The sequence below is a fragment of the Amphiura filiformis genome, chromosome 19 (assembly GCF_039555335.1).
Source record: "Amphiura filiformis chromosome 19, Afil_fr2py, whole genome shotgun sequence".
NCBI lineage: Eukaryota > Metazoa > Echinodermata > Ophiuroidea > Amphilepidida > Amphiuridae > Amphiura > Amphiura filiformis.
This window is the reverse complement of record NC_092646.1, coordinates 58,257,759-58,278,496: the sequence shown is the minus strand read 5'-3', so window position 1 is coordinate 58,278,496 and position 20,738 is coordinate 58,257,759. Positions and strand designations below refer to the sequence as shown.

General features: G+C 37.8%; 1 protein-coding gene across 1 annotated transcript in view; it reads left to right on the top strand.

The window, feature by feature from the left end:
* LOC140141566 (solute carrier family 4 member 11-like) overlaps window positions 1–20,738 on the top strand; it is a 302,152-nt gene that overhangs the window by 226,053 nt on the left and 55,361 nt on the right. Inside the window, exon 5 of the mRNA XM_072163474.1 lies at window positions 18,404–18,621. Coding sequence (XP_072019575.1) covers window positions 18,404–18,621 — 218 coding nt within the window. The remainder of the gene's footprint in view (window positions 1–18,403; window positions 18,622–20,738) is intronic.

The following is a 20,738-nucleotide window of genomic DNA, read 5'->3' as shown; positions in this document are numbered from 1 at the left end:
CCATATCAGAAGTTTTGTGTATGTGTACATCAGTTAGCAGCCTGCACAACCGATTCTTTAGAAATGCTTAGTCGCGCTGAAAGTCGATCGATACATGTTAAAATCAGCACAATTCAGAGATACACCTTTTTGCTATGAAATTAATTTTCTCGGTCAAATATAAAGCAATATTTTTTTTCTTCAGTAATGTCAGTTAAAAACTTGGTGCTTGGATATACATTTTTTTACAAATCCTGGTGTTAAAATTAAGCATCAAATTGTGTCTTTTAGTGTGATATTTTTGATTTTATAGGCCTTCAGTTCGCACGCGAGCTTTTTACGAATTCATTTTTAGCGTCTCAAACTAATATAGTTTGCTAAAGAAAGATATTTCCCACCTCTGTAAAGCACATCGTGTGGGACTATATATTATAGTTTTGTTAGAATTTCCGTTTTTATTTTACCCTTTTTCCCTTCCTACTCCGAAAATGTCTAACTCAGTACTTTTATCTCGAGAGCAACCATCAGAAATAGTCGATATTTCCTTTGTTGTTTATCCAGGTCAATTTTCCATTGAAAGCAAATTGCCCGACCAGCGATTTGTTAGCCCAAATCCCCAATTGAGTGTTCTGGTTAAACATGATCAGTAGGAGCGCTATAGGCCTGGGAATTTCTTTGCTATATTGAAGTTCTAGCAACACTGTAGCCATGCCGGTATTCCTATTAAACCCAGGGATATCGATCCACAATGCTAGTATTAGCCTATAGATTTCACTCGTTGATTTTGAAAAATGGTCAGCCGGCAGTTAAAATAGTGAAATGAAAACGCAAATTCTGACAAAACTATGATATATCGCTCACGGTGATGTGCGTTAGAAAGTTGGGAAAAATCCTTCATTAGCGAACTATCTTACTTTGAAAAGCTAAAAGGTTGATCCAAAAAAAGGCTCATGGGACAGAGTTTAAGCCTATCAAAATCGAAAATCTTACACTAAATGACTAAATTTCACGCCTAAGTTTAACACTAGAATTTGAAAAAAAAATACAGTATCAAGCACTACAATTTTTCCTGACATTTACTGAAAAAATGAAAATGATTGCTTTTCATTTGGCCGAGAAAATTAATTTTACATCGAAAAGGTGTAACTAAAAATTTAGCTCATTTCAACACCAAATTCGATCGTTTGTATTGCCTCATTAAATGACTGAGTGAGCCTTGCCAAACAAAAGAATCGGTTGTGCAGGCTGCTAACTGACATAGCCCCTAATGTCATTTTGCTTGCCAAAGTATACAATCTGCAGTTTAATACTATTTTACTAATAATATATAAGAGCTTATTACTTGAAAATCTAGTTAAAGGATAACTGCAGCCAGAAGATGCTGAATATTATTCCAGAATTGAATTTTGAAAATACCCTTTTCCTGCCATAGGTTGTCAAATTAATACTATTTCTGCAGCTTTCCATGTCATTTGTGGTGATGAATGTATGACTATGTTTTACCAGAAATACATTAGTTTAAGTACAAATTCTGTTAATACTGCCAGAGGTTGACTAAACCTGAGGTTAATCAGACGTTAAAGCAAAAAACGTTTTTAAGCAATAAAGTTTCTTTAGTGCAATATTCTAATTGTTATAATTCATAAAAGTAATGCAACTTAATTAGTTTTAACACTTCCTGCAAATTCCATTTAAAATCCACGCTACCACTGTGGAAGATTTTGGAAATATCTTTTACAGGGTGAGCAGCTTTAAATGGGTGGGAATTGTTAGGCTTTTACCACTACGCCAAAAAACTAGACTGACATTATGAATGATATAGTTGACCAGCCTGGTCCATATTTTACGTGTTAAAGTATAGGACTTTGATTAATAATTTGTGATGCTTCTGGTGAGATGTCACAAGACAATTCTCAAAATAAAATATATTGATATCAATCCACGATGTTATGATGAGGCTCGTCGATAATGAGCTGATCAAACTATATGGCTAGCACGCAGATCATTTAAGTTTAGAAATAGAAAATAGTAGCAAGAGATTTGTAATCATGCGTGTATTTTGGGGGGGCTTTGGGGTCAAAGTAGGGGGCGGCAAAAGCGAAGGGGCGGCGGAAGGAGAAGGGGCGGCAAAACAGGGGCGGCAAAAACGAAGAGGGCGGCAAAACAAATTAGTAAAGAAAAAAGGGCGCAAAAAATTGAAAAAGCATAACAAATTTTGAAAAAAGGTTGCTTTTAGGGCGCTAGCACCTAAAATCCTTTTTTTTTTTTTTTTTTTGCTCTTCACTTTTTCAAACGACCGTGAAAAAAATTGGGTCAACCTTTTCGGGCTGTTAAGGAAGGGGCGGCAAAATTGTTTCTTCTTCAGCCCCGGGGTTGGGGCGGCCACGGTACGCCACTGGTAATGTGAGCAGATTTTTAACTTCCAGCAGTAGTGTTTCAGCGCAGCTCTTATTACAACCAATATTAGCATAGTTATTCCAAGAAATTTGTCTGAAAGGGTTTGAGTTTAGAATAATAGAACCTACTTTATTTCAATTCTTAAATGTCCAGTGCATGCAGACAGACGGTAAAGGTGTCATTATTATGCCATTAAAATGTTCATGCTGTAAACATTTTTGCCTGATTCTAATTTCACAAATTGTTTGTCTAATTTTTTTACATTGTAGATCTTATGCACTAGACTATGCACTAGACTAAACTTTTCACACTTTTAATTCTGCACAAGTGTAGAAGCGCATAAAAATATAAATATTACTGTAGCAGCAACAAAAATGTCCTCTTTTGCAGTAGTGTATTTATATGTTAACCTTCTTAGTGCTCACACATATCTACTTGTTAAAAATTTCATGTAAACTTTCATTATTTACATATCTCTTTCAATGACCACTCTCTACCAAGGAGAGTAATTTTGTGCATGAATGAGGCATAATAACTTGGATGAACAGATTGGCAAACAATCTACATTTATATTATTTGTTGTGTGTTTATTGCAATTTGTCACCTGCTGTCAATAGCAGATAGCATAACATTATTGCTGTCTACAGCTGATAGCATATCATTATTGCTGTCTACAGCTGATAGCATTTCATTATAACTATCTACTGCTGATAGCATGTCGTTATTGATGTCTACTGCTGATAGCATTTCATTATTGCTGTCTACTGCTGATAGCATTTCATTATAACGATCTACTGCTAATAGCATTTCATTACTCCTGTCTACTGCTGGTAGCATTTTGTCATTCCTGTCTACTGGTGATAGCATTGCATTATACTGCTGATACCATATCATTATAGCTGTATACTGCTGATAGCATTTCATTATACTGCTAATACCATGCATATCTCCTGCTGATAGCATTTCATTACTGCTGTCTACTGCTGATAGTATTTTGCCATTGCTGTACCCCCCCCCATAATAAGCGGATTGAACTATCAATGACAAATAAAAATTTTCATTGAAGTGCAAGGATTTTAAATTTGTTTATCAGTCAGTTTATTGTTAATGAGGTCAATTGCAGGGATGTAAATCTTCCAGAAATTACAGGATTTCCGGCCAAACAAATAATAAAATCCGGAAATAGTACTTCTTTTTTTTTTTTTTCCGGAATTGGATGATGATAATTTATCATAAAAGAGCCAAAAAAACTGTTTTAAGAGGGGCTATTACCCTGCAGTCTATTCCCTGGACAAACCCCCCTAAATGTTCAATACTGCATGCAAGCACAGCTGTCCAAGGAAAAGATAGATTTTCGGGAAAATAAATGGATATGTTGCCCATTTCCAAGGACCAGATGGATTTTCAGGAAAGGGATATGTTGCCCATTTACATCCATGTAATCGGTTCAAAATGCTATGAACATCCCACAGATTTACGCGCCAGATTTTTGCCATACACAAGTTTGACTAATATTTTGTACTACGTGTAACACAAATTATTGTAACTAGCACTAGTAGTATGATTGCACACAACTCTTACTTCACATTTTGATTTGACACAATAAAGTCCTTGACAGAGGTGTAAATGAACCTGTCAGCTCACTTCCGTGATTTCATCCCTGAAATCCTAAAAAGTTCACTTTTACATAAAAACAGACAGGCTTATATTGATAGACTTGAATTACAGGTGGATTATGGGTAATCCAAACAAAACTAGAATGCTGCTGACCGCAGTATAAGTGCTCTGAATCCATATTAATTCAGATTACATTCCTGGATCTTATCTCACATTTTGATAGTACATTTTAGACCCAAATAAGTTCACTTTTACATACAATACAAGCCGGGGTAAATTGTTAGACATACAGGTGGACTATGAAGTAATTTTTTACATGGCTATTTATAATTGTTTTTGCTATATTCACATCACTGATATTGAAAGCTGTTTGGAACAGAATAAAGGAGAATTCTGGGGTGGGGGTCTTCGAAAAAAATTGTACTGATATGTGCCAGACAGATTTTCTTTATACCTACATTTTGCTGTTTTTGCAACCAATTTTTCACAAATAGCACAAATTAGGCACATTGGTCTTCACTGCACACACACTTATCGATATACTAAAATTGCTGAAAAGGTACCCCAAAACTGTGGCACATATCCATACACCTTCAACCAGGGAGAACCCCCTCTATTTTATTATTATTATTTAAGATAAAAGATTATACAAATGAAAATCCAACTGACCCTTGGCAAGTCCGTCCACCCATAGGTTTTAAGTTTTGTTAGTTGCTGTAGCACCAAATAAACTGAATTAAACCAGATCAGAAAATGCCAAATAGGTAAGGAGGTGCCAAAACCAACAGGGACTTTTCTTGTTTGTGACATGTCTTGACCAAGAAAATCAATTTCTCACTAAGCTTTTGGAAGTAGGTTAACCCCTGGTCATCTAACAGCATTTCTGATTGGTTGATAACTTGAAATGCTCATTTCAATTGCCAATTATGACTAGGCTTTAAACTATTTATGTTCAAACTTGCATTTGCAGATGATCTTATTAATACCCTCCTTGATTGGTTCAAAATTTGACACAATATTCATTTTGGCCAATCGGCAGGTAGTTCTCATGGGGTAACCATTCTATTTACCAAATTTGTTTTTGTCACGAAGGAAATTATTCCAAAGTATTCCAAGACGATGAAAAGAAACTCTTTTGTCTCCATGCTGAGAATGTGTCCAAGCTTGGCTGGGGGTGGGCCACTTGTTTTTCAAGTTTGATATCACTGGTGTACATGGACTTAAAAAAATTCCCAAAGCAAGTATTTTTCATTAAAATGGACCCAAATCAAGTACTATAATGCGGTTGTTTTCCTACCCTAAGCAAGTATTTTACTATGAGTCATGATGAACACACCTGAAAGCACACAGTTTGAGGATTTTCTTAGTACAATTTCACCCAGAATTCTACCTTCATTACTGGTTTGTACAGGTGCATGTCAAACAAAGAAAATGTACTCAGCAGCCAGGTTTTGAAACTACCAACTTGCGACTTTACGCTCATTTCATGGAAGCAGGTTACGTATATTATACGGTTCATGCATGATTTCAGTGCCCATCAACCTGAAATTGTTAAAAATACCATAGGAAAATTGCTGAAAACGGCTTGTGCCCCCCAATCAGACCAGGTGCCCCCCAATCAGACCAGGTGCACCCAATCAGACCAGGTGCACCCAATCAGACCAGGTGCACCCAATCAGACCAGGTGCACCCAATCAGACCAGGTGCACCCAATCAGACCAGGTGCACCCAATCAGACCAGGTGCCCCCCGTGTGATGACCCACGCTGCGCCACTGCATGATTTTGTTCATTTTTACTACTGCATCAGGGGAAGGGCTGATTTTTACTGTGATTTGAAAATCTGTAATATTTGCGGTGAGCTGAGGGATGTTACTGTGTCTGTGTATTTAATGCAACTAATTTGAAACAGGAAGCGGTGTGACCCTTTCTGAAGGCGTTTGTAATTTGCTGGAGGATTTAGTTTTCTTACAAAAAAAATCTAATTCTTACCTTGCCATTTCAGGATTTCATAACAGGTTTAGCAAGGCTACCTAAGCAAAGGGTAGGCAACCTTTTGGTTTAGTTTTCATATTTTTCACCAGATTTTGTTGAAGTGAGGATGGTTGAATTTAGCAAGGTTGTCTGGCCAAAGGGTAGACAACCTTTTAGTTTAGTTTTCATATTTTTCACCAGATTTGAAGAGTGGATTGTTTGAATTTAGCAAAGTTGTCTGGCCAAAGGGTAGGCAACCTTTTAGTTTAGTTTTCATATTTTTCACCAGATTTGAAGAGTGGATTGTTTGAATTTAGCAAAGTTGTCTGGCCAAAGGGTAGGCAACCTTTTGGTTTAGTTTTCATGTTTTTCACAACAATTTTGTAAAAGAGTGAATGGGAATTTACTATGTTTTAACACTGAGACAGGTTGTATTGATTTGAAACAAATTTTGCATAAAAGGAGATGCAAACAAATTTGAACTCATGCTTGCTATCTAAACTGCTGATAGCAAGCATTTCATGTTTGCTATCTTCCGCTGATAGCATTTCATGTTTGCTATTTACTGCTGATAGCAAGCATTTCATGTTTGCTATCTTCCGCTGATAGTATTTTATGCTTGCTATTTACTGCTGATAGCATTGCATGTTTGCTATCTTCTGCTGATCGTATTTTATGTTTGCTATCTACTAGTGATAGCATTTCATGTTTGCTATCTTCCACTGATAGCATTTCATGTTTGCTATCTACTGCTGATAGCATTTCATGTTTGCTATCTACTGCTGATAGCTTTTTATGTTTGCTATCTAACACTGATATTATTTTTAATTTTGCTATCTACTGCTGATAGCATTTCATGTTTGCTATCAACCGCTGATAGCATGTCATGTTTGCTATCTACGGCTGATAGCATTTCATGTTTGCTATCTGCTGCTGATAGCATTTCACGTTTGCTATCTACCGCTGATAGCATGTCATGTTTGATATCTACGGCTGATAGCATTTCATGTTTGCTATGTACTGCTGATAGCATTTCATGTTTGCTATCTACTGCTGATAGCATTTCATGTTTGCTATCTACTGCTGATAGCATTTCATGTTTGTTATCTGCTTATAGCATTTCATGTTTGTTATCTTCTGCTTATAGCATTTCATGTTTGCTATCTACTGCTGATAGCATTTCATGTTTGCTATCTACTGCTGATAGCATTTCATGTTTGCTATCTACTGCTGATAGCATTTCATGTTTGCTATCTACCGCTGATAGCATGTCATGTTTGCTATGTACTGCTGATAGCAAGCATTTCATGTTTGCTATCTACTGCTGATAGCATTTCATGTTTGCTATCTACTGCTGATAGCATTTCATGTTTGTTATCTGCTTATAGCATTTCATGTTTGTTATCTTCTGCTTATAGCATTTCATGTTTGCTATCTACTGCTGATAGCATTTCATGTTTGCTATCTACTGCTGATAGCATTTCATGTTTGCTATCTACCGCTGATAGCATTTTATGTTTGTTATCTACTGCTGATAGCATTTTATGTTTGTTATCTACTGCTGACAGCATTTCATGTTTGCTATCTACTACTGATAGCATTTCATGTTTGCTATCTATTGCTGATAGCATTTTATGTTTGTTATCTACTGATGATAGCATTTTATGTTTGTTATCTACTGCAGATAGCATTTCATGTTTGCTATCTACTGCTGATAGCATTTCATGTTTTCTATCTGCTGCTGATTTCATGTTTGGTCACTACTGCTGATAGCATCCTATTGATATCTATTGGTGACAGTATTTCTGTGAATTTCATAGGCTGCAATATGATGTTAGTAACTTCAGTAAATATCACTGACAAACAATGATGGATCTACTGGGAATTTCAAAAGATAGTAGCACAACCATTGCGATGTAAGCTTACACTTCATTAGGCTTGTACTTTGCATTCTATTACCCACATATCTTATTTCATGTTCTATAGCTTTTCACCTGCTATAATATACTGATGATTTCTACTCATATTTTCATGGTTAAAGAATTAAAGCATGTTCCTTTTGCATTTTTTTCTAGTTTATGCATAAGACAGCACAGGTTTGATATACCATAACCATACCATTATTTTTATGGACCAATCTAAAAATAAAATAATAATAATTTGTATACTTAATACAAATTCATCTGTATTTCTGAAGTATTTCTCTCTCTTCACCTCTCCTTCTCGTTATCCTCTCTTTCTCTTCTCTTCACACTCTCTCTCCCTCTTCTCTCTCCTTATCTCTCACTTCCTGCTCTCCTGTACTTTCCAATATGTGACTTTGACAAGCTCAAAGTTCATATTTTGCAATCCAAATACCAATTATATCATAATCAAGTCCCAATAGGCACCTACAGCTATGTGCTGTACAACAAAATAATTGTTGCTAAAAATACCCTTGTGTAAGCAGTACACAACATTGTGGATGTCTACACTAAACTTTTAAATCAGTAATAATCTGAATACGTTATTCAGATCTGGATTATTAGTATTTTATATTTTATATAATCAGTGAAGATGTCATCTGATATAACCCATGTGTCTGTTACTTTTCGCAGGGATGTAAATCTTCCAGAAATTACCAGAATTCCGGAAATTTGACACCCCTAAAAAGCAAAAGACGGAAAAGTTAAAACAAGAAAACGGAATGAGATGATGACAATTCATCATAAATAAAATAGAGCCAAAAAAACTTTTTTATGGAGGGGGTAATACCCTGTAGGGTATTGGGGGTAATACCCTGTAGGGTATTGGTCCAGTAAACATGTCACCTGCTTATAGGATCAGGTGCTACTTATTTTAGTAGTGTGGCACCTGTGCAATGTTCACACTGTAAAGTGGCAATATTCAGTCCAAGAGAACGCCAAATATGGATCAGGAGTATTACATAATAATACCCTGCTATGACAATAGCTGCACTAGGTTAATCGTATAATCTCCTTATGTGGTTAGCATGGCTGGGCCAGGAAATCCACAAGGTCAGCCAATGTATGTACATGTATTCGGTACATGTACCATATCTTTTACAATGGGTGATAAATTTCTGGTTTTATTTCAAAACGCAACATTCGATATTCTAAAGCTTGGTCCAAATCCAAGAGAAGAACCAACTCTAGTAATTTATGTGGTTTCAAATTATATCAGACGTTGCCTTTTTGATAGAAATTGTGTTTGTTGATGTGCACAGTTTCCCATTAGATCATTACATGCTGTTGTACATCCAAGGTCAAAGGTCTTTTAATCCATATTTGGCGTTGTTCTGGGACTGATATTTGTGCAACATTTATTTGAGTGGTTTTTGGCTCTGAGCGGAGCTTATCAGTGCCTTTGTCATGCAACTAACTAGCATTCATTTTCAGGCCACAATACGCTGTTGGTTTTTATGCTAAGGATCATTTAATGACTGATATGAAGACTTAAGTTCGTTTCTAAGTTTGGCTAAGTTATTTTCGAATCGATTGCACTCCAGATTTTATTGAAATTCAGGCGATAAAAGTATTATTTTTGGGTAAAAAGACCAAAATAGTCACGATAATCGAGTTATATCTTGGTCCCCTGTGTGTGCTAGAGATTATTCTGGTCTGTATAATTTAAGATGCGTAATACAGACGGAAACCAATGGAGGTACATTTCTTAAGATTTAGTTCAGATCAGAAATTATTTGACTACTTCTTAACTTTTCTTCACTATTTCTTTATAATTTAAATAAAGAGATAGGTAAGGAATGTCAAAAAATAGTCAAGAACATGTCTGAATCTTGAATAAATCCCGAATAAATCTGAACAAATGACTTTTCTGGGGGACTATTTGGCTTATGCAAGTGCAGTACGAAAGCACTGTGCCGATTTTTTTTTTTGTTAAAGGTCACGTTTTTACCGATAAGCTGCGATGCTCAACAAACTTCAGACTTTTCTATGAGGCTATTTTGAACCAATAAATCGATTAGTTTTTCTTGATTGATGACATCACCATTTCTGAACCAATCAGCAAACAGTTTTGTGTGATTGATCGATTCTTGCAGTAGTCTCCATTAGCAGCCAGTTTGGTTCCGCCCTTCCACACAAACATTTTTGTGGAGGAGCGTAACCAAACTGGCTGCATAGGAGACTAAGTTCACTGACCCACTGACCTTGCAAACTCAACCACAGAGAGCTACGGTGCATAATCGAGGTGAAAATACGCTAGTTTGTTTACCATTCTGAGCTCATGAGCTTCTGGTAAATGTCATTCAAGCATTTACGAGCATACCATAATATTTTTTTTATTAAATATAAAGATGTTTATTTAAGTTATTTGTAAAATTCAGCGATGGACTTAATATAGAAGTGGTTTGATTTTAGTTGTAAACGCGGGACTCGACCGGCATGACAAGTTGAACATGTGAAGTTCCAAATTGAAGCCATGTACTACTATTCCATACGTAGGTCTCACACGAACTGCTCCGAGGTTATACTGACTACTAGATAGTAGATTGTCTACTTTTGTACTTTCGTAAGTGATGAAATTGAAGAAAAAATCATGAAGTGAAATCTATCAGAAATAAACACTGATGTGATGTAGGCTAGTCCTGCTTAATCGGAGTACAGCATCCAGACCAGGCAGATCCAGATCCGAACAGAACTTACGATTGTTCGGTTGGACCGGTTCAACACACATGACACAACAGACATGTCAGGACAGAACAGTTTTGGTGTTTACAAAAAATGCAAATGATCTCAAGTCACAAAAATTTGTTATAAAATTTCATTTTTGTCTCGCCTCAGTATTTCTGTCTGTCCGGGGTGTGGATGTCCGTGTGTCCGTCTGGAGCTGTATCTGGGAAACTGTAAGACCTCACGCAGTACGTGGGCGCTACTTGGTGGGAGGAAGGGTATCTAAGTTTGCTCCGTAATTGTATGTTTTCGGTGAAAAATAATGCAAATTAACATAGCTAATTTGCATAATTTATGCAAAAATCAGCGCAAATTGATAAAATTTCATTTCTGAACTTTGTTCAGGATGGGACTTAGTAATCACTATTTCCGTCTGTGTGTGGGGGTGGGATGTCCGAATGTTTGTCCGGAGCTGTATCTGGGGAACCGTAAGACCTACGGGGCGCTTCTTGGTGGGAGGAAGGGTATCCAAGTTTGCTCCGTAATTGTATGTTTTCGGTGAAAATATGCAAATTAACATAGCTAATTTGCATAATTTATGCGAATATCAGCGCAAATTGATAGCGGTGCATGGTAACGAAACCTTGTGACAGGAATGATACACACCTGCTGATCACCTGATTAGTTTTTGGCGAAAAGTATGCGCATTTAGTTGTTAAGTTGCATAATTTATGCGTAACTCTTCTACAAAATGGTTGGAAATCTGAAGAAATCCGCCTTGTGAAGCTGTTTCTGGGGATCCGTAAGAATGCTAAGCCCTATGATGATGAAACGTGGTGGGGGTAGCATGACCAGAGGATCTCGACCTGATTCGATTTTCAGCGCAAAATATGGTAATTACCTACCTAATTTGCATAATTTATGCATAATATGCAAAAACCTTTTTTCTCGGAGACTAGGGGTCGCACATTCTTCAAACTTGGTGGGCGGGTGCATCTTGACCCCAGACAGAACAAGTTTGTATTGGTTAGTGGGTGAAGGTCACTCGAGGTCATCCAGGGGTCATCTAAGGTCAAATTACTAAAACTGTCGTATGGGCATGAAACTTGGTGGACAGTTAACATTTAGAGTCAAATTTTCTGACGGTCATTTTGGGGTCATCCGAGGTCACTTAGGGGTCATCCGAGGTCAAATTACTAAATACAGTCGTATGAGCATGAAACTTGATGGATACACTTAACATTATGAGTCAAAGTTTCGGAAGGTAATTTCGGGGTCATCCAAGGTCACCAAGGGGTCATCTGAGGTCAAATTACTAAAAACTGTTGTATGGGCATGAAACTTGGTGGGTACAGTCAACATTTAGAGTCAAAGTATCGGACGGTCATTTCGGGGTCATCCAAGGTCACCAAGGGGTCACCTGAGGTCAAATTACTAAAAACTTGTATGGGCATGAAACTTGGTGGGTACACTTAACATTTAGAGTCAAATTTTCAGACGGTTATTTTGGGGTCATCTGAGGTCACCAAGGGGTCATCTGAGGTCAAATTACTAAAAACTGTTGTATGGGCATGAAACTTTGTGGGTACAGTCAACATTTAGAGTCAAATTTTTGGAAGGTCATTTCGGGGTCATCCGAGGTCACCCAGGGGTCATTTGAGGTTAAGTTACTAAAACTCGCATGGGCATGAAACTTGGTGGGTACAGTCAACATTTCAAGCCAAATTTTTGGAATGTCATTTTGGGGTCATCCAAGGTCACTCAGGGGTCATCTGTGGTCAAATTACTAAAACCTCATGTGGATATGAAACTTATTGATGGATGTATTATGCTTGGCAAATAAGATATAGCTACCAACCAGCAAGATGTATGATTGCGTGTGATCTGGCACATACAATGTATATGATTTCACCTGTTGCACATTCGACTGCAATTACTTTCACATTCAAAAAAGCACAGAGCCACAGCGCCATTGGTGCTCTTGTTTTCTAATAATTTTCCTCTTATGGTGATTAACTCCATGAGAACTACCTGCCGATTGGCCAAAAACAAGTTTTCATTATCAATTGGCCCAATCAGCAACATTGTTAGAATAATTTCACCACGCAAAAAAATTGGGATGAATTATTTGCAAAGCTCCATTCTGATTGGTGATTAAAGTGAATATATCATGTAATTGACCAATCAGAGGTAATGTTAGATCGGCAGGTAGTGCTCAAGGGGTTAAGGAAGCTTAAAATTGCAAATGTGATACTGTGAAAAACATTTCAAATTTGTCAAAGCGCAAAAAGTTAATCACGCAAAGTTGTGAAATTATCTGATGTCAAAGTATAATCTGGATCAAGGTAATCTGGATTAACTCATTTCAAAAGTTTTATATGAACCACCCTTGTAGTATTCCCCTCTAAACATTGAACCTGGTTTTTGTTTCAAGCTTAGCAGCTCCTAATTGGGCACAAATTACAATAAATATTCTCACATTTCACCAAGCTATGTAGTCAGTCAATACAAATTTCAAGGAAATTTCACTATGGACCACAATGGCCTCATCCCAATGTCTTAGTTCAATAACCTCAATTTAACACTCATAGTGCAAAATTTGACCGTCAAGTTGCAGAGTATGAGTTTTTGTACCCAAATTTTCTAAGGTTATTCAATGAATATACTAATGTATTGGGGTCAAAGAAATGTGCCCTGATAGATGAGAATGTTGTGGATCCTAGTGATTTCATATTCAAACCCAGCCAATGTGTTGTAGTTGGACATGCATAAATGGATGAGCATTTTGCAATACCTTTATGTAAGGGTTGTTGACTTTTATGGCAATATTATGTAATATTTCAGTAGTCTAGTGAGTGTTGTTGACTTTTACAGCAATTATTCTGTGATGTTTTTGAATGTAATTTTGGGTAAATCTGAATAAATTTGGAATGGAGTGATTTAATCATGCTGCTGCTCAGGTAAAGCTTCAAAATAACATGGAAACTTCTCAAAAAGATGGTACTAATAATTTTGGGGCACCCTGTATCTGCCTATGACAGCGTTCAAACTTTGACTTGCGTTTGGCGGACAGAATGGTGGAAACTTAAAGTGAAAGATATCCTACTTAAAGGAGGATTTCGTGATCCTAGCATCTTCTTTTTATGACATTTTTCAGTAGATATCCACGAAAAAAGCTTATTTCCAAAATTTCAGTTGATTCCGATTTTGCGCTTATGCGAGTTATGCATGATTATGTGTATTACACTGCTCCATAGACAATGTGTTGTAATTTCGTTCTGGTGCACCAGAACGAAATTCAAATTTGCGATATTTTTGCTAAACTTAATTAATCTGCAAGAAATATTTGGTACATAAACATTATGTAGCCAGAGGTATCCAGTGGTGTAAAAATCTCACCTTTTTTTGGGAAAAGTGGGGGATGAGGCTGTGGATCACGAAATGCCCTTTAAAGGAACATTTTCTAGGGTGCAATTTTGTGTAGGCTGTGATTATAAGGGAACAACCCAAAATAGGATGACATCCTAGAAATGAAACTAGCTTCATCCGGAAGGGGTAGGAATTGTGTTTCTGCTGTGCTCTTGAAAAATACCAAAGTTATTATATTCTCCCATTAATTCTCCTATTTGGGTGGGTGGGTGGGACAAAAACCATCCTTCCGGTGTGAAAGACAAAAACTAAATGATACCAAATACAAGCAAAGAGAGCATAGCCAATGAAGATGCTGGAAAGCTGATAAAAATGCTGTATCTAAGCAACCAACACCCAAACAGCATTATGAATGACAAGGAACTTTGTCATGAAGATTTGGCTGCTCTTAAGGACCCTTAAAGATGCATGCATGGCTAACCAAACCCTCGACCAAACAAGTCCCATTATCTACTTAAGCAATTGAAGTTTTTAAAAGATTCATAAATTCACTTTTTCAAACCTTATTCCAGGGTTTTATTTACAGATGGAAACAGAGTTGGTTAGCTATGAAACCAAACTACTTTCATTTAGGACTTCATCAATGTTTTGGGTTGTTCCCTAACACCTCCACTAATAGATGACAAATATCCTGCAGTTTCTTGCACTATCTTTGCATTAAAATAAATTGTCGAAGCATCTAAATACGTCATTTGAAGATGCAATGAAATTAGTTTTCTCAGTGGTGAACCGCAAGTTGAAATTCCTGCAGTGCAGTATTTGCTAATAAGTCAATACCAACATGTTCACAAAGAGGAGATATCAATGGAACTATTTAAACTAGCATAAATTATACCTTCCACACTCAGCCCTAACCCGAAAAAACACCCTATTCTGGCAAAAATCTCTCCCATTCCACTCCCCCCATTCCCTCCCTCCACTTCCTCCCCACCAAAAACAAATCCTGGTGCCACCACTTGCTAGGATTGATGTTTGACTGGATTAACACATTGACGGCAAGTCTTAGATGGGATTCCCATATGGGCATAGCTAGAACCTATTATAGTGATGTTAAATACTTGAAAATACTTGATGTTTGACTGGATTACTACCTTGACATCTCAGCAAGTCTTAAGATGGGATTCCCATATGAACATGACTAGAATCTATTATAGCGGTGTTAAATGCTCGGAAATGACCAATTACTTTATGGCTCTACTGATAGTTAATTCCACCCACCCAGTTGTCTGCTGCATGTCTTGGCCTTTCAAAAGGACTGTGTACTAGTTAATTCATCCTTCACCCCATGAGCACTATTGGTCAAATTATTAGCCTGTAAGAACCATTTTGATTGGCTACAAAGAGGCCTATATCATATATTGAACCAATCAGAGATATGGTAAGTCAAGCTGAAAGAGTCTGTCTCATTTCAAGTTGAGAGTAACACCATGTTGGATTTCTTAGTCATGTTAGTGGCAGATTCGAATCAGTATGTTTACATGGTTGCATTGCTATCGTATGAACATATCGCCTTCTACCCGTGTGTATACACTGGGCTTTCCTGCAAAAGCAATCGAATATAAATACAAATACAGCATGGTTGTTTGTTTCAATAATATTTTCAATTTAGTTTATAAAAAGTCACCTTTTTTGCAAAATGTTTAAAATTAGCACTTTGCTTGTAAACAAATGGTTACAAAACTTCTCAATGGCATTTTATACATACACAATATAATACAGTTCAATAACCCACGTAAAAATTGAACAGCGGAAAAAATGCTGTAGTTTGCGTAGGCACGGTGCTCATGACAGGTAGTATAAAGTAACAAATGAATGATGGCTATAGAGCCTTGGAATGATTTTTTGTTATGGTATATGTAGCTTATTTATTACACTGCTTACATTCAACGAATCAATGAGCTGTTGAAAATCTAAATTGTTAATGCTTGATCATGATGATGATCACCGTGCCAGATGTTATCAAGCAAAATGAGCAAGATGTGGGTAAAATACTTTATCACAAATTATGCAAGAATGTAACAAGTAACTTTTCATCGCTGCTTGCATTTTCACATCAAATTGATTTCGCCGGAAGAAAGTCTGTTTGATAACATCAAACATAGTGCCATTGCTATCAGCATTAGATAGTATAAAATTCTATCAGCAATAGAGGGTAGTAGTCGACATAGAGTATTGAATATACCACTAGCAGTGCCAGCAAATAACAACTTTGCATTGCATATTTGCTATCAGCAGTAGATAGCATATAGCGATCATACTGTCAACAGTAAATGGCATTATCAACGGTAGATATCGTATATAATGACAATTATATCAGCAGTATGCTATCATAGGGGGAGTATGAATTTTAAATAGATTGAAGACTTTGGCAACTCCATTTGAAACTCGCCCTCCCTCAGTGGAAGATGCAGGTTGAATCTTTCTCAGAGGGTGCATGAAATTCAAATGGAGCCACCTATTGTGTTCATTCAATATAAAATTCATACTCCCCCATGGAAGATATTTCCAAAACCATGCTGTTTACGTAGCATATCAGCAGTATGCTATCATTTGCTATCAGCAGTAGACAGCATTATATAGATATTATGATAGCAGTAAATAGAATTATATTAATATAGACATTGCATAGCATATCATGCTGTCATGACATTGCTATCAGTAGTAGATAGTATACATATACAGACTTTGCATAGCATATCAGCAGTTATAGTATCATTGCTATCAGTAGTAGATAGCATACATATAGTGACAATGCTACCTGCAGTAAATAGCATAGACTTTGTATAGCATATGCTATAATTGCTATCAGTTGTAGATAGCATATGGTGACAATGCTACCAGCAGTAAATAGCATGATATTGCTAAAAGCTATAGATAACAGCAATATGATGTTTTACTTAGATTTGACAGAATGAATCTTAATCAATTCAGTGAAATTAAGTAGAAAATGCACACAACTGCACAGAACTAACTCTTAAAAACATAATCAGTGTATGGTATTGTCATTTGTTAACTATCTCACTTCGAGTTTGGTAGTGACATCAATGCTTTTACATGGTTGCACCGCAAGCATGCCAATAAACTGCCCTTGTATGTGGGGGTGTGTAAGAGAGTGCAGGATTAGGTTAGCGGAAGCGATTTTATATTACACAATACAGACCTACATCACTACCAAACTCCCAGTGAAACAAAAGTATACTGCCATTTGAGAATTGCACTTGGCAACCCATAGTAAATGAGTTGGGGGAATAATGCAGTAAAGTAAAGTGAACTTGAAAGGCACACTCAGAATCAGTGTTTCCTGTGGTAAAAACATTGGCATTTCTGGCTGTTGGTATTCAAAGGCCAAATATAGTGCATTTCATTGTGAGTGTAATGATAAAGCCGAATTTCATATTTTATTTTTACCAATGTAAATCATACCATCCTGTCACTCTGCACTTCACAATATGTAGTGCTGTAATAACATGACCTACATAAAGTCTGATTTCTCATTTTCCTGGTGATGTATTGCTGATTTTCTTGCTGTACCACTGATAATTATTGAATGTGAGCAATACTCTTTAGGGATTGCTTCAAAACTTAACTACCAACACCCTGGCTGAACCGTAACTGCTAGGGTGCTGGTATTCACTCTGCACTTCACAATATGCAATGCTGTAATAACATGACCTACATAAAGTCTGATTTCTCATTTTCCTGGTGATGTAATACTGATTTTCATATCCATGGTTTTCCTCCTGTACCACTGATAATTATTGGCAAGAATAATAAACCATGTTAAACCATATCATAATAGCAGTAACAGTGTGCGATTCAAAAGTTGCTAAGGATCAAATAATGTTTGCCAGTCACTACCAGTGTTCAGTTGTGGCTATAGCGACAAAGTTGCCTTCAAGTCAACTGCTTGTGATTTGATGCTAGGACATGCTAGCAATTTATCAATCAGATATAGGCAATTGCTTTTCCGATAAGCTACAGAAGTTACATCGCACAAAGAAAATGCTACCCGCTTGTGATTGCCTATTTTCTGTTCCAACTTCGTTGACACCTTCCAAAGATGTATTTGAGTGATTTGATGATACAGGTGCCCTGTTCAATTCTTAGCAAATCAATGCTGTATTGGCAGTATTGATCACATGTTCATTAGGTCCACTGCAATTACACACATACACACCCTCTGACAGTAAATGGGATTTGTCCAGTGTGATGTCACTGGGTGCCACCGTAGCTGGAGTGGGCATGATATTGTGCAGATCAGTGGAAAGCAGTCATTCGCCATTTCTGCCAGGGCACCAGTGGTCGACCAGCAGTTGGGTTTTCTAATATACATCTGTAGCATCTTTACATTGTTTCTTTGTTTCTTTCTTTGTTACAGATGTTCATTACCGTCAGTACAGAAGAGATATGTAGCCATCGCCAGACTTAAGTACCCAGCTAACTTGGGACGCAATAGCCAAGAGGCCAGATTCATCATACTTGTGATAGCTCCAACGAGAGAGAAGGGAACTAAGAATGCACTGGAGACAGCCAGGACCTTTGCAACTCTCCTGGCTGATATGGACTGTAGACAGTCTCTACTAGAAGTCAAGACAGGTACGTAGTGTATCATTCTAGTGATAGCTCCAACTAGAGAGAAGGGAACTAAGAATGCATTGGAGACAGCCAGGACCTTTGCAACTCTCCTGGCTGATATGGACTGTAGACAGTCTCTACTAGAAGTCAAGACAGGTATGTAGTGTATCATTCTTGTGATAGCTCCAACTAGAGAGAAGGGAACTAAGAATGCATTGGAGACAGCCAGGACCTTTGCAACTCTCCTGGCTGATATGGACTGTAGACAGTCTCTACTAGAAGTCAAGACAGGTATGTAGTGTATCATTCTTGTGATAGCTCCAACTAGAGAGAAGGAACTAAGAATGCATTGGAGACAGCCAGGACCTTTGCAACTCTCCTGGCTGATATGGACTGTAGACAGTCTCTACTAGAAGTCAAGACAGGTATGTAGTGTATCATTCTTGTGATAGCTCCAACTAGAGAGAAGGCAACTAAGAATGCATTGGAGACAGCCAGGACCTTTGCAACTCTCCTGGCTGATATGGACTGTAGACAGTCTCTACTAGAAGTCAAGACAGGTATGTAGTGTATCATTCTTGTGATAGCTCCAACTAGAGAGAAGGGAACTAAGAATGCATTGGAGACAGCCAGGACCTTTGCAACTCTCCTGGCTGATATGGACTGTAGACAGTCTCTACTAGAAGTCAAGACAGGTATGTAGTGTATCATTCTTGTGATAGCTTCAACTAGAGAGAAGGGAACTAAGAATGCATTGGAGACAGCCAGGACCTTTGCAACTCTCCTGGCTGATATGGACTGTAGGCAGTCTCTACTAGAAGTCAAGACAGGTACGTAGTGTATCATTCTTGTGATAGCTCCAACTAGAGAGAAGGGAACTAAGAATGCATTGGAGACAGCCAGGACCTTTGCAACTCTCCTGGCTGATATGGACTGTAGACAGTCTCTACTAGAAGTCAAGACAGGTATGTAGTGTATCATTCTTGTGATAGCTCCAACGAGAGAGAGGGAACTAAGAATGCATTGGAGACAGCCAGGACCTTTGCAACTCTCCTGGCTGATATGGACTGTAGACAGTCTCTACTAGAAGTCAAGACAGGTATGTAGTGTATCATTCTTGTGATAGCTCCAACTAGAGAGAAGGGAACTAAGAATGCATTGGAGACAGCCAGGACCTTTGCAACTCTCCTGGCTGATATGGACTGTAGACAGTCTCTACTAGAAGTCAAGACAGGTATGTAGTGTATCATTCTTGTGATAGCTCCAACGAGAGAGAAGGGAACTAAGAATGCATTGGAGACAGCCAGGACCTTTGCAACTCTCCTGGCTGATATGGACTGTAGACAGTCTCTACTAGAAGTCAAGACAGGTATGTAGTGTATCATTCTTGTGATAGCTCCAACGAGAGAGAGGAACTAAGAATGCATTGGAGACAGCCAGGACCTTTGCAACTCTCCTGGCTGATATGGACTGTAGACAGTCTCTACTAGAAGTCAAGACAGGTATGTAGTGTATCATTCTTGTGATAGCTCCAACTAGAGAGAAGGAACTAAGAATGCATTGGAGACAGCCTGGACCTTTGCAACTCTCCTGGCTGATATGGACTGTAGACAGTCTCTACTAGAAGTCAAGACAGGTATGTAGTGTATCATTCTTGTGATAGCTCCAACGAGAGAGAAGGGAACTAAGAATGCATTGGAGACAGCCAGGACCTTTGCAACTCTCCTGGCTGATATGGACTGTAGACAGTCTCTACTAGAAGTCAAGACAGGTATGTAGTGTATCATTCTTGTGATAGCTCCAACTAGAGAGAAGGGAACTAAGAATGCATTGGAGACAGCCAGGACCTTTGCAACTCTCCTGGCTGATATGGACTGTAGACAGTCTCTACTAGAAGTCAAGACAGGTATGTAGTGTATCATTCTTGTGATAGCTTCAACTAGAGAGAAGGGAACTAAGAATGCATTGGAGACAGCCAGGACCTTTGCAACTCTCCTGGCTGATATGGACTGTAGACAGTCTCTACTAGAAGTCAAGACAGGTATGTAGTGTATCATTCTTGTGATAGCTCCAACGAGAGAGAAGGAACTAAGAATGCATTGGAGACAGCCAGGACCTTTGCAGCTCTCCTGGCTGAT